Raw genomic sequence first — 15,209 nt, 5'->3', positions numbered from 1 at the left:
ACCTTTAGTCTACCAACAGCCCCTGAAATGATTATATAAAAACATTTTGTTAGTTCTTCGCATTAGAATAATCTTGAAATTAAAGACATTAAATATCTGGGGATTATAATTAAAAGGTTCCAAAAGTTTTCATTTGATTCAAACTCATTTTAATGGAATTTAATTTTCATGTCTTCAGTAAACAATTTTTTTTTTAGAAAACAATTTTTAAAAAGGAGTGATCTTTATAAAAAGCATGTACTTTGATAGGTTAACAGTGCTAATTAATCACTTTCCGAGATAAGAGTTAAATCTTCTTGTGGTCAAAATATAAAGGTAATTCTATAAAATTCATTCTTCTAAATGGTTTAAGTCCTACCACATAAGGCAGAGCCTAAGAACCAGAGGAGAAAATAGGAGAGGGATAGAAACATTCCTCCCTTCTTCCAGCAACTATGCTGGTGATTTTAAGTCCTTTAACTTCTGACCTTTAAGAAATGGAAGGAGAAGGGAGGAGGAGATTTCTAACTGCTCAAAGATACATAAACAGAAATAAAAGATCCCTAATTCATGCTCTGCCTAAATAACTGGATCAGAGTGTGTCATGTTCTCACCTTTACTGTATTCTATAAAATTCCTATCATTGACATATGTTGCTTTTAAGGATAACTGCTAAGTTTATGAAAATGTAAACACTATATAAACTTACACTACAAGAATAAATATTTTTTTTATGCAGAGTCAGTCTGACTAGTCATTATTGCTCTTACAGAGGTGTAAGACAGACATTAAATAATAAAAAATACTAATGATACAAAATAAGCCCTAATTGCCTCATCAGGTATCATTAGGCAATGACTATATAGGCAGAACCAGGTAAAAAAGGGAGGGAAAAATTTTTAAAAAGACTTTTTTAATAAAGAGAGAGAGCGAGTGAGCGTGCACCCTCGTGTGAGCAGGGGGGAGGAGCAGAGTGACAAACAGACTCCCCAGAGGACCCTGAGATCATTGACCTGAGCCGAAACCAAGAGTCGACACTTAACTGGGTGAGCCCCCCAGGCGCTCCAAGTGGGAGAGAAATTGAAAGTACAGTACAATTACTATAGGGAAAAGTATGAAAGAAGAGAAACTAAAGCAAGAATACTAAAAAACTGTTTATCATGATAGTAAAGTACCAAGAACCTACCTTTCATTTTAATATGATAATAAATATGTAAAATTATTAAACATTTTCTAGAACCTAACCTTAGATAAGATGCGCTATTAATGTGAATGCTAAAGTTCTATGAAAGACAGTTGACTGTCAGGATAAACTCTATGAGTATAACTTATTATTCATTAACCCCATTGACTTAAGAAATAGAGAATTTTCTTTTCATTTTTTTTCTCTGTGAAAAATTTATTTATCTCATTTTTCCTGGCCAAGTCAATGGCTTCAGTCATTTGCACAAAGATTCTAACAAATGGGTTTCAGGATTTATTCTTCTAGGCAAATGAACTTTATCGTAATAAGCTAGAGCTCTGCTCTCAACCCCTGTGAGGTCTGCTCTGATGACCTAGGTATCATCCAAACCCAGAAGATGCCTCCCCCTGGCAGTTTGGGGCCTGCTGTGATCAGCTCCATGCTTTCCTCCTCCCTAAACTCTTCAGGCTGTACAGAGATAGGGAATTTTCTATTAGGAACTGTCAACCAAACGTCACAAAGATGACAACAATATAAAGTTGTTTTGTATGTATCTCAAGATCAAAATTTTTCATTTTAAGCTTTAAATCAAGTGCAGGACATATTAAAACCCTTTTAAACATAGTAAATACTGTTTTGTTTTGTTTTTTTTAATATTTATTTTTTTTTAAAATTTTTTATTTATTTATGATAGTCACAGAGAGAGAGTGAGAGGCAGAGACACAGGCGGAGGGAGAAGCAGGCTCCATGCACCGGGAGCCTGATGTGGGATTCGATCCCGGGTCTCCAGGATCGCGCCCTGGGCCAAAGGCAGGCGCCAAACCGCTGCGCCACCCAGGGATCCCAGTAAATACTGTTAAAGACTAACTCAGAAAGAAAAGGACTAAGAAACAGAAAGCTAGTAAGAAATAAGAGACACAGAGACTAAAGAACAAACACCCACATAGCAAGAGATATCTAGGAAAAATAAAGATGTTAGATATGCCAGACAAGCAGCAGGTGAGACACACAGAGATAAGGGTAACCAGAGAAAAAAAACATACACACTGCCCACAGTGGAATATTTTGAGTCACTGACTTGTTGGCTTTCCCCAGCAATTTTTAAAACTAGGCTATGTTAATCCAGTGACAGGGATAATCAGGGATTTAAACCAATGTTTGCCATGCAACCTTAAAACTTAGCCAGAAGTTTCCCATCCTTGCTGTTTTTAACTGCCTTGAATAGTGAGAAAAAATTGTGATTGCAGTCGTTTAAAAAGTGTGTGTTAAGTAGTTCAGCTGTCAGTTACAAACGTGAAATGTGAACCTGTGCTAAAATCATAAACTTGAAACACACATAAAGAGGAATTGTACCAGAAAACAATCTGATGACACTAAGAATGCATAGAGAAACAGCACACAAGGAGAGCTACATACATGATGTTTGGCTAGTTCAATTTCAATGGCCTTCGGGTCTCCTCCCACAGGTTTCTGCTCACTTAGCAGGCCCTCTGTGTGTGTCAGCCACGTGAGCAGCTCATCCAGGGCATGCTGGAACTGGCCCAGTGCTAACAGAGCACCTTCCAGCTTATGCTGCAAAAAAGTGGAGAGGAAGAAAATCAATATGAAGTCAATATTATTTATAAAAAAAACAAAGGCAAAAAAAAAAATCAATTGTTGCATGCTGTGTAATTCCATGAGCATATCCAATAACCATACCCTACATTTTAAGTTTGAGATTCCTTGTGGTTAAAAATGGCATGTGAAAGGCAGGAAGAATTCTAATAAAATAAGAATTTAGGGGTGTCAAAAGTTTATGTACCTAATTGCCTAATTCTATCTTTTAGTGATGATTTTACCTTAATATAGGAAATTGAACTTCTCTAACTTCTTAACAAAAGTTATCAGTGTTTACCTGTCTGTTGATAATTCTTTCCTCCAGACTATCCCATATCAGTTTTAGCTCCATTAGTGGGTCTTGAACGGTGTGTTTGTCACTCTCTTCCGTCACTTTCTTCAGCAAAAGCTCTGCTTGATGGTTCAATCTCTCCATTTCTATCTGTTGTTGGTAGGCCTCTGACTTAAATTGCTTTTAAAAAAAAAGATATACAAGGAAAATTTGTTCTAAATCAAAATTTTAAAACAAAAAAATTCTATGGATTCAGTATTTATACTAATTCATACTTCTTATAGCCAGGGAGGTGAAGAGGAATAAAAATCTAACACAAAAGAATTATAAATAAAAAGAGATGAAGGAAGTCTTTTTTCTTTACTCATTGTTTTATGATGGAAAGATATTTCTATTTATAATTTTGATACTTCACCCTTTTGTTCTCTACAGTAAAAAAACTAAGAAATTTCAAGGCTAACCTTATTCCACTGTCTATATATATTCAATATGTGAGCTTTGAAATTATAGAAAATAAAATAAAAAATACACTGACATATATGAAACCCCCAAAAAATAACGTTAAGAAACTCAGATTAACGTGGCCTGCTCAAAAACATACATACATCTTGCATCCATTGAACATTTTATGTTTTCTGTAGCTGTGCTCTGTTCATTAATATTTAGTTATTCCTATGCCTCACCCATTGCTGACTCAGAATAACACTATTTTTTTCCCCAGAACTCACTAAACATGTATTTAATAATCTTGGCTTTGCCAACCAACATAGGTGAGCAAATGGTTGCTTGTAGTAGGAAACTATCCTTTCATAAAATTTAGTTTTAATCTGTAATAGTAAATCATTAAATAGTAAGTCATTAGTGGCTAAACAGTCCCTTAACTTTTTTCAAACATAAAAGCAATAATTAAAAAGTAATAACTAAGGTATCATGAATACTTAGTTTCCAACAAGCTTACAAAGAAAATAATTTTTTATATAATTTTATTCTCAATTTAAGCTAAGCTTATGAAAGTGAGACCAGTTAGATAACTGTCCCAAGGTTGTTTGGCTAAGAAAGTAGATGCACTGGGATATAATCTCAGACAACCTGATTTCAGAGAAAGCACTCCTAGGCACCCTGCTGTGTGAAAACTACCAAGATATATGTAAATATCCAAAACTATACACCTGTGAATGTACATAAAGTATTATCAGGTGTTTACCACAAAGCCACATAAAGTTAAGGGGAAAAAAATCGTAATCTAATGATGATAATAATTTCTCAGTGAAATATTCTAGATCATACTTAGAGATGAAGATGCTACAATCTTAAAGCCAGGTAACAACTGTATATAAAAATCTCATAGAGTTCACTGAAAACGGTGTGATGTCTCTGTGGATGGAAACTTGAAATTAGGAAGGAAACAGCTAATCCCACTTGGGATGAATCAGCAGCAGCACAGAGGAATTCAAAGAGGAAACAGTCCAGCCATTTTAACAGCTGGAGATCAAGAACCACAAAAGCAAAAATTACGGAGGAAAGCAGATGGAAAATAACAAACATTTTTACAAAACAAGCATTTTGGGAAACACTATTATACCAGGGATGTTTCTTTAGCCTGTTAGACTATGTGGATTACTCTGATCCACTGAAGAAAACAAAAATATTGCTTTATGTGTACTGAGAGCAATGAAACACTACTGAATCTGAAATTAGAAAAACCCTTTAGTATGAGCTACATATATATAAAACACATCCCCACACCCCCATAAATCTCTTCCTCTCCTCACTGTGTTCCCAACATGAGGATATCTAAAAGGCTATAAATCAAATCTTAAGAGTAGTTGCCTCCAGGTACATAACATTTTGGGCGGCTTTAAAAAAAAAAGCCACCTTTTATGCGTATCGGGATTTTCTGACTTCTCTATAATGAATAGGTATTGTTAATAAGAAGAAAACTAGTATTCTTTATCATTTAATGAGCACTTACATGCTGCTCATTATGGAGAAGCATCATGTTAAACCAGTTTCATGATCAAAATGTTAATACTTCAATTATGTAAAATAAATTTGTGTAAAGAATCCCATGAATAAAAAACATAAAAATGCAGTCTTTGAAATTAATGAACCCCATGCATACCTTTAGCTCTTCAATCTGCTGCTTGACAGTTTCAAGATCTGTTCCAATTGGTGACATTGAAGCTAATTTACCACCTGCAATATCTACCCAGTCAAATATTGCCTGAAAAACACATTAGTCCGTGAGTCATTAGTACATCTGAAATCATGCTGTAACATCAAGTGTTACAGAAAAGTACAATCATAAATCTATACAGGTATTATGGAATGAGACTATTTTTCAAAGATGGTTCACCTAGATAAAAGCAACAATACTGAAAAAGTTGTCCCAAATATGCAAAGATGTAACCTCCAATTCTGCATCCAAGTTTGCAAAGGAAATTCTTTTCTGAATAGAATCTTAGAAAACTAATCAGAACTTTTAAAAATGTGCGTTTGAAAAAAAAAAGTGTTATAATTTAATCATATGAAATATATTTCTTCATGCTTTCTTATATCTAAGAGGCAGATTATATAAATATACTGAAAGAAAAAGATTCAAATCCATCTGCTTATTCAAATAGGCAAGAAGTTTATTGTTTAGCACTTGAGCAAAATCTTTGGCCCAGCTAAAGCCTTACATATTATTTAGATAAGCATTAAAATCTTGCACCTACAAAGATTAATATTATGACCATTATTCTGAATTACAACACAGACTACAGAATCTATTTTTCCTCCTCTTTTTAGGTAATATAAACATTTTAGAAAGGCACAATTCACATTTCTTTCCAATACCGAGTACAGAAAATTATAATGGACTTGAATGAAGTTCCCAGACTATATAGGAAAAATAATAATCTTGGAAACTATTTGGTATTTTTTGGTTATCAATAATAAACCCAAGAACTTAATTAAGCAGCAACCTGGGAAATAAAATTTATTTTACTTTACAATCAAACCCTGAAATGTCGAGAGCTTCTGGACCTTTTAACATCTAGCTCTAAAAAAAGAAAAGAAAGAAAAGAAAAAAACCCCACAAAAACAAAAAACACCACATCTAGCTCTAGCTAGCCCCAGCTATTTAATAAATGAAGTGGCCCTTCATTCCCACAGGTGATGCTACTTACCTATTAGTGGGCCTTGTTTTTCTAGCAGGGGTAAGAAGAGACCATAAGTCCTGATTGCCTAGTTAGTGACCTCTATGGCTAATGGCTCCTGAGGTCAAAAGGCTGCAAATTGTGGCAGTGCCATCTCTAGCCATGGAGAAGGCACAACTCATCACTTACCAATAGAATGGGAAAATCATGACCAGGTCTCACAAACTGGAGGCTGGAGCCCAATTACTTAATGGCCATTGAAACCTAACAAATAAATTATCTCTTTGGCTAAAAAGTAAGGGGAGGAGGAAAGTTATATAAGATATTGTTTGTAGTGAATTTTTTCATATATTTCCAAAGTTCAAAACACTTTCAGCTGGCATAAAGCCTGGCTTGTGATATTTATTTTTGCAAATATAGAAATAGAATGGCATAATAAAAAGGAAAAGATGTTCTCATCTGAGCTTTAAAAATATTCACTTGGTGTTATGGAAATACTCAGAAGGGCTTTTTCCATACGGTAGGAGGGTTGACAGAGTCAACGTTGGCCAGCCTGTTAGGAAATGGAATACTGTTGAAGAAGATAGGGAGAGAAATGTCCCTAAGCTGGCTTCCTGTGACGATTTTTCATAAAACAGGAAGAAACTTAATACACGGTTAATAAACCAAATGAGAGAGCCCTTAAGGGACGTGCAAAACAACTGCGAGAAGGAATTATGTATATGGAAAGGAAGAAAAGCATTTTACAAAACAGATTATGACCTAATAAAACAGAAATCTATTTTAGTTCACAGGGAATCCTGGCTTCACATCAAATCTCTTTACTTCTGACTTTCGTTAAACTCAGTGGTATTTTTAGACGGTGTTTACTCCTTTCATCTTACTCCACTCAACTCTAGAACAGAACTTCAATTCGGTTCCATCTCACTGTCTGGTGCTGAACCATTGCAATGTTTTAAACATTAGCATTTTTCTCTTCAATGTAAATTTCACTCTGTGTATCACAATGTACTTAAATGCCTTTAGAGATCTACACACATCTCAAGAAATAACCTTCTATAAGGGAAAAAGCCTACTAAAGTAGCCTAGGGAGCTGCATGCGCGCTTGCAGCCCCTGGGCAATGCCCACGTGAAAGTCCATAGACCTCAGTCAGGGATTCTTCCCCCAGCAGACCAGCCATGGCCCTCTTACCTGCAGTCCATCTTGGTACTGGACAGCAGCCTGCATCGCCTCATCAAGTTTGTCCACTCGGTCTTTCCAAGCCTTATTTAGAGACTCCCATGCTGAATTTAACTATGACATAAATATTAGAACTCTTTTAGGGTTAGTTTTCAATTTCTTCTATCAAATGCACTTTAGTTATATAAGATCTCTTTACAAATGCATTCTAGGGAGAGAAGGAAATATGCTAGCTGTACCTCATCTATACTCTTCTTGACAATGGGCTTATCAGGTTCCCCACATGCAGCAATGAGTTCAGAACCCAGGTTAATAACCATATCCAGCTCTTCCTGTAGTCCATCTATTTCTTCCTTTATGGCCTACAATAAGAAATAAGAGCCTTTAAGCAAAAACACACTGGAACTAAAAAGATGCACACAAAGATATTAATTGGAGCTATTTTTAGGAGGTGGGATTATGATCAATTTACTGCTTTCTCTTTTCCAAGCTTCTGCAACAAATTTTTTCAATAAGAAGAAATATATTAAAGAAAAAACACTGTCCTTTGTAACAGACATCAAATGTTTATTATAAAAACAATATTTAAAGAATTAATTCTATGTAACAAATACCAGAACAACGTCCTTTAAATATTAATAACAATGAAAAGTGTAGAAATATATCTTGTTTTTCAAAAAAAACAGTTTGGCAATATTCACTTAAAATAGAGGTTAATAAAAAAAAATAATAAAATAGAGGTTAATCTAAAAAAAAAATCTAAAAAACCCTACTCCCTCCCCACACAAGAAAACCAAGCTTACAGATACAGAGAACAGATTGGTGGTTGCCAGAGTCAGGGAGTGGGGGAAGGAGAAATGAATGAAGGGGGTCAAAAATACAAACTTACAGTTATTAAAAAAGAAGTCACGGGATTATAATGTGCAGCAAGGTGACTGTAGTTGTTAATACTACTGTATTGTATATCTGAAAGCTGCTAAGAGTAGATCTTTAAAGAATAAAATAGAACAAAATAGGCACAAGTAAAATATGAGTTTGAAAACTTCAGACAACTTAATGTACTTGTTAGTACTTGTTAGTAGATTAAGGATAATCTAGCTCTGGATTTATATTTTATGTCATTTCCCTAGGACTTGTAAACTACCAAAAAAGAAAAAATGCAGTGTTCTATTTTGCTTTCATCTTCTTCACTAAATACATTTATTTAGTAGAGAAACACCTAACACAAACCAAGCCTTGAACTAGGTGTTGGGGGTACAAATAAAAATAGGGCCATTCCACTCAAGGAAACAAATGTACACAGATAACAGAGATTAGAAGGAGCACACAGCAGTGCTAGGGGAAGCCACTTTCTAATAAAGGAGTAGCAGAACAAAATGGCTTTGGAAACACAAGCTGGACTATGCTAGGATGTGAAAGGCCAGTATGCTGCTGTAGGGACTCTGGATTTTATTCAGTAGGCAGTGGATGTCTCAGAGGGGCTTTTAACCAGTTAAGAGCGGATCTAGAGAGAGGACTCATGGCAAAGCTGGAAGCCTGGCAAGGAAAGAGACTCTGCAGGTAGGGCTACCACTTTGGATGACTTCAGAAGCCAAAAACAGAGCTAACAATGTCCTGAAATAAGGCAGAAGCAGTGGGGATGAAAAGAAACTTTTAAAATCCATACTCTCTAAGTGAAATTTGTGGGTATAATCTCCTACTACATCACTAAGCATTCCACTTTGAGAGTGAGATACAAATTTTAACAGAGCAATTCTGAATATTTATCAACCGAATATAGGTTTCATTATACTGCAACTATTTTTTTTTAGCTTTAAAGGAGATTTTCTGCTTACCTCTGCTGCTTCTTGCTGCTGTTTTACTACTGAGGGATCAATTCCAGGATCCTCTAGATCCCGGATGAAATCTTGTGTATCTTTAGTGGTTACTACCAATGACATGTGATCACACCAGAACTTTTCGGCTAATTCCATTACATCCAGTAGTTTGGCTTCCCTTTCTTCCACCAGTGTGTGTATGTTCTCCCAAATGAAAACCATTTGGTCAAGCTTATCTTGAACAGCTATGACACAAAATAGTATCAAAAAGGCAATCTGTTAGCGCCATTTAAGCAATAAAGCAGAATGTTTTAGTTCAGACAGCAACATTTATTCAATTTGCTAAGTATCTAACACTGGATCCAATTTTGGTTGACCCCAGTCTATAGGGTATCACCAGGCCCAGCACAGCATATTCCAGAAAAATGCAAGATCTCAGGGTATCCCACCATTCTTCAGGAACCAAGGCTCTTTCTGACAAAAGTACATGCTCAAAGGCAAGTGAGCTCAGAGTAGACCTAAGCTTATCAAGTTTCAAATTCACCAAGGCTGACCTTCATTCCAAAGAAAATGAAACAACCACCTAAGCTCTCCAAATCAAGAATAACAATGTCTGTTCCGTCCTAGGAATATAACAATGTAGGATATGTATTTTGGGCTTGTTTCTAGAGTACCCTTATCATAAACTTCCACTAATCTATGTGTGTGTTTTTACTTTTGACCGCCCAGCTTCCTATCTTTAGGACAGCTGGCTAAGGTCATGGTTGCCATTTCTGTGGCTATGGGAATACCCATTCTGTGGTACCCATTATATAAAGTAGTGTGTAATCAGTAAGAGGAAATCCCAAAACCCTAGGTTTGGTGTTATTAGCATCGTCCTTTAAACAAGTAGTTTAAAAGTCCCAGAGAACATATGGCTTTTGCATAATGGTACATTGTGTATATAACTGATTCTACAAACACAGGAAAACATTAATGAGGGATTTAAGCACACAGCCTTTCAATCTCACTGGTAATACCTTTTCTAAAATCTGGCATTTTGTTATGCAACTGGACTGTCAGTAAACAGCAGGAACGTTTAGAATTATTTTAAAAATAAAGCTCAATTGTTTCCTTATTCTGAAATTATTACCTTTGGCAGATATGTCTTTGTCAGTACCCTCAGATCTTGCAATCATTTCCTCTCCCCGCTTTTTAAGAGTTTCATACAATGGCTGTAGCTTCTCCATGTCTACCGACACATTCTTATTCTCACTGATTTGCTCCTTAATCTTTTCCACCTCAGCTGAGATCGAAGGCGGCTGCCTCAAACGCTCCACGATGCGTTCCAGGCTCTCAAGTATTTGGTCTATCTTGTCATGGAACTAGAAGTAAATCAAAGGGATCATTTACGGGGGAAAGACCTGTGACATCACAAGGGAAATTTAAATGAAAAAAAAAAAACCCCGTCTATTCTCACAATTGAGAATTAAATCTTTGCTCCTTTGTTGACATATCTACTCAATTGAGTGTATTTTTTTTTATTTATTTATGATAGTCACACACAGAGAGAGAGAGAGAGGCAGAGACACAGGCAGAGGGAGAAGCAGGCTCCATGCACCGGGAGCCCGACGTGGGATTCGATCCCGGGTCTCCAGGACCGCGCCCTGGGCCAAAGGCAGGCGCCAAACCGCTGCGCCACCCAGGGATCCCTTCAATTGAGTGTATTAACTGAACTACCTGATATCAGCGTCTTACCCATTGCTTCGTTTTATCATAATTCAAATGAATTTTAAAAATTAAGTACAATAAACTATCTTTCTATCAAAACTGTTTTGTTCATTTTTACTCATTACTTTGACATCCTAAAAAGTTTTATTATTAAATGTAAGATTCATGAACATTTTTGATGAGAATAAAGGTATTTCTTAAGTTACAAATTTTCTGAATTGAAAAATATTAAAAAATGAGACAAAACAAAAGCCTCCCCTGACATTGTAAGAGAAGTTAGAATTTCATTCATGGTCAAACACATGATCAGATTCAGGAAAGCATTTTAAAGTTTTGTCTGCAAAAGTATCACAGATAATAAAGCAAAGTTTAAAAACATGCTCAGGCACAGGTCCAAAAAAATGGACCATTCTAATGTCAGTGTATCTAATGATTAAAGCCCTGCTCTGAATGTGGAAAATCTGTAGATAATTTCAAATTCAACTTCTTGAAAAAAAAGTATTTTTGAAAAATAAAAATCTCAATTTCCAACTTCATATTTTTTCTTTCTTACTCATTCTACAGTCTTTCTTCTTATTGCTTTCTTGGGAGTGTATCATTAATAACTGACAATAACACTTTCTGATATCTCTCCCAAAGGTAAATATTCCTTTCTATCTGGATGAGCACTTGCTTAAATATTTGGACATTGATGACAATTGTATGTTTCTTAAGTCACTGAAAATTATTTTGTATTGTATCTATAATGAGACAGAGAAATATAAGGATGGGACCAAGCAAATACCACCTCTGTGAGGCCAAAACATCAATACTCAGATTTAATGGAGTGAAATAATTTTGGTTGAAATTTAATCAAGAGATTCAAGAAAATGCTTTTCCATGCTCTGCTGTTCCGAAGAGCTCAATCATATTTCTAGTGTAAACGATTACCTGAGTAGATTGAGAAATAGCTTCATCCAATGCCACGGCTCGCTTTTTGACATCCTCTTTAATTTGACTGTAAAGGGTGTCAGCTGCCACGTACTTCTCTTGGATAGAAAAGCCTTCGCCTGGGCTCAATTCCAGTAACTGTGGCCCAGTTTTGTTCATCTTATCTATATGAGGCTTGTGTTCGGCTATCAACTCTCGCAGTTGCTATAACAAACCAAACAGCTTCTCAGTATCTTAGGGTCACGCCTCCATATTACAGCTGTCTACAGGCCCAATGCATCCAGCTGGCAAGAGACTCCAAACACCCTCCCCATCACAAGGCATTTAACACAGGATGGCTCATACTGCTCTTTGCCAGCAAGAGATGCCCCTGACAGAAGGAATAAACAACAGTCTGGTCATGTCAAAGTCTCTTTAAGGATAACATACAAAAATGCTGGTTGAGTGAAATAACGCATCCCAGTTAATCATGCATTTCCCATCAAGAGCAGTACACTTTAGTCATATTACATAAAAGAATTAGGAATACACTATGTCCCCTATCTATAGACCAAGTCATAACTCTTGGTGTCCCTTTCTGTACACTCATGATATATGCAAAAATTATTTAAAATGAAGGAAGGAAGAAAGAAAAGGAAGGAAAAGTAAAGAAGCTCAGCAGAGGGTAGACGTACTGCTGAGAGAAAAAAAAAACTATACATAAAGCTAAATTAAGAGGATATAAGCCCACAAGGCATTGTAGTTATATATATAATGATATTTATACTAATGAGTGTGTAAGACAGGAATCTCCCATTTCTTCTAAGGAGACCAATGAACCCTAAGTATCTATACTCCGTAGAACTTAGGGCCTCCACTGGGCAGTTTTTGATGGGCCAAATCGAAAGCCACATCCATCCTTGCTTCTAGGTTTCTCTGAGGCTAGCCCCCCTGTAGCACTCAGGAGCATCACATTAGTGCTAGGTTTTTTAACCAGAAGTTCCTTGTCCTCAGCAGAAGGTATATGTCCAAACTATTTTGCAACCTGGCCCCTAACAAAAATTTCTCTGAAAAATTATATTCAGGGAAGATGGTCTAGAGAAAAGCTACCAATCTTCCCCTGCAAATGGTTTCATTTTTATCATTCATCAAGAAGAATTACCAATACGGCCACATAACTCTAGATTTTTTTTTAAAGTGCTCTAAAATCAGTGATACAAATTCTTTTGAAAACCATTAAGGAAATTGGTACATTACATTATCAACAATCCCCAATACTATTCTTGAAGTTTTTCTGAAAGTAGTTTCAAAAGTCTTGAAAAAGAGCTAACTAAGCATAAATTCAATTTAAAAAGAGAACAGGAGTGGTCCAAATCTAACCTCTGGACATAAGAACATGGGAGAGTCATGTTTGCAATCTAGCTCCTGTGTGGTACAGGCTGAGATTTTCTTATTTTCGTTTTATTTTATTAGATCATACGTTCATGCTGCCTTACAGAATGGAGGTAGTAATGCTGATATCAGCTAACAGACAATCTCACAAAAAAGGAATGTGTTACACATGTTCTGGTTTCAATACACTACAAGGCATGGCTATAAAATCAGCCTACACTTTGAGTTTTTAAGAGACTCTCTGGTAAGATGACAGATCTCTGCTGATATTTCCTAAGTTGCCTCGCATCTAGGTAGAGCTCATTTGTGTAGCACCACCACTGGACACCTCAGTTGGGAAGTACTGAGCTGAACCTTTTTTAGACCATTCCTTTTTTGGATGTCTAGTACTACTAGATGTCTCCTTGGGTGGATGTGTGGAGAAAAGGGCCCAACAGGAGATGTCTTTTGGCTCCTATGTAACAAAATGATTTTTGGCAACATACTGCCAGAAGAGTCCCGTCACGCTAAAGGTACTTAGTGTGACCTCAGAATATATACCATATAGAAACTAGCTCTTGGAGTCATTTTTCATTTTTGGTTAGAATGAACTAGATATTCTCAAATAGAGTTGAAGTTAATGAAGCAGTGGAGCTGCAGAAAAAAATGCTGTTCTGGAAGGCTGTAAATATGAATAACTTAGTTGAATAATTTGAAGACTTAGCTACAAAGTTTGGTAGTTCCTTTATATATGAAACTGTAAATTTGAGAGCTGAAAGATTATGCTAAAAAGGGAAAACTAACTTAGTTTTGAAATTCAATAATCATTCAATAATAACCCTTTCATTATTTGATATTATGCAAGAAACTTAGCTACTCAAATCTCACCTCAGAATAGAAGAAATCCATAGAACATTTTATATTAGAACTTACTCAGTGGATAGCCATCAGGATTTCTGCCACAAATAAACCTTTATACTAAAATTAAATTCAATTCTGCATAATTTTTAAGTATTTCTCCTGCTGATGTAGATAGAACTCAATAAAATTTCCATTCTGCATTTAAGTGTTGACTAAAGCTCTTCTAAAGAAATACTTAGAGATATTCTTCAGTGCCAAAACATTAACAAAGTAAACAAACAAAATTAATAAGTATGTCACATTCTTCAAACAATGATGTAATATACTAAGTTTTCATGCATGCATACACACATGTACACACATGCACACATGAATAGCCTCCTCAGAGTACAAATTGTACAGATCTGGGAGACAGCAACTATGTTCATAAGTCCATAAATGACAAGAACTCCAGATTTTTTCTGATAGTCTTGAACACTCTCTCAGTCGAACCATGGCAAAATTTTAAGCTATGTTGATATTTAAGTAACTACTGAAATGAGGGCTTCATAATGCCATTTTATTAATGTTTAAAATACAGTAAATTTGTAGATGTAAATATACTCTCTGGTTTACTCATACAGACTTAAAGGAGCAAACACCATCGAAAGAGGTCCAAGGTGAAAAAAAAAGGAGAAACAATTTGTCTTTGTACTTCAGCACATGTACTAAAAACACCATAACAATCATGATTCTCTTTTAATGAGGAATACAACATTCTCGTTAACATCAATCTTACCCGATGTTCTTCCTGCTGTTGTCTTAGTGTCTCATATTCAAGGGCTGGAGCAGGAAGCTGAGAGATGACTCTCTGTGTTTCTGTCAGCCATGGCCAAAGCTCTTCATAAGTTTCCCAGAACTGGTTAACTAGGGACTGTGCCCGTTCTAGCTGTAGATACCTCTCTGAGTTTATCTGGCAGATGGCATCATAGTTCTTCAGTACCTTATCCAGTTTTTTCTAGAAAATAAGATAATGAAATGTGTTTAGCTGGCCAAGCAGGCCCAAAGAGCACATGTACCCCAGAAATGTTTTCTCTAGCACTATATGCCTGGTGCAAAGGAGGCACTCAACAAATCAGTATGTTTAATGACTAAATCATTAAAAACCCATTTAGATTATAACTATTTCTAT

At 35.9% G+C, this 15,209-nt stretch overlaps 1 protein-coding gene across 29 annotated transcripts in view; it reads right to left on the bottom strand.

Annotated features, from left to right (window-relative positions):
* The window catches only part of DST (dystonin), a 481,436-nt gene that overhangs the window by 38,424 nt on the left and 427,803 nt on the right, over positions 1–15,209 (bottom strand). For all 29 annotated transcript variants that reach the window (XM_041769040.1, XM_041769112.1, XM_041769077.1 and 26 more), the window contains 9 exons: positions 14,817–15,035; positions 11,828–12,031; positions 10,320–10,551; positions 9,206–9,432; positions 7,610–7,732; positions 7,383–7,484; positions 5,173–5,274; positions 3,057–3,230; positions 2,579–2,734 (listed from right to left, as the gene is read on the bottom strand). In XM_041769040.1, coding sequence (XP_041624974.1) covers positions 2,579–2,734; positions 3,057–3,230; positions 5,173–5,274; positions 7,383–7,484; positions 7,610–7,732; positions 9,206–9,432; positions 10,320–10,551; positions 11,828–12,031; positions 14,817–15,035 — 1,539 coding nt within the window. The remainder of the gene's footprint in view (positions 1–2,578; positions 2,735–3,056; positions 3,231–5,172; positions 5,275–7,382; positions 7,485–7,609; positions 7,733–9,205; positions 9,433–10,319; positions 10,552–11,827; positions 12,032–14,816; positions 15,036–15,209) is intronic.

This window comes from Vulpes lagopus, chromosome 1 (assembly GCF_018345385.1).
Source record: "Vulpes lagopus strain Blue_001 chromosome 1, ASM1834538v1, whole genome shotgun sequence".
Classification (NCBI taxonomy): Eukaryota; Metazoa; Chordata; class Mammalia; order Carnivora; family Canidae; genus Vulpes; species Vulpes lagopus.
This window is presented reverse-complemented; position numbering and strand designations above follow the sequence as displayed.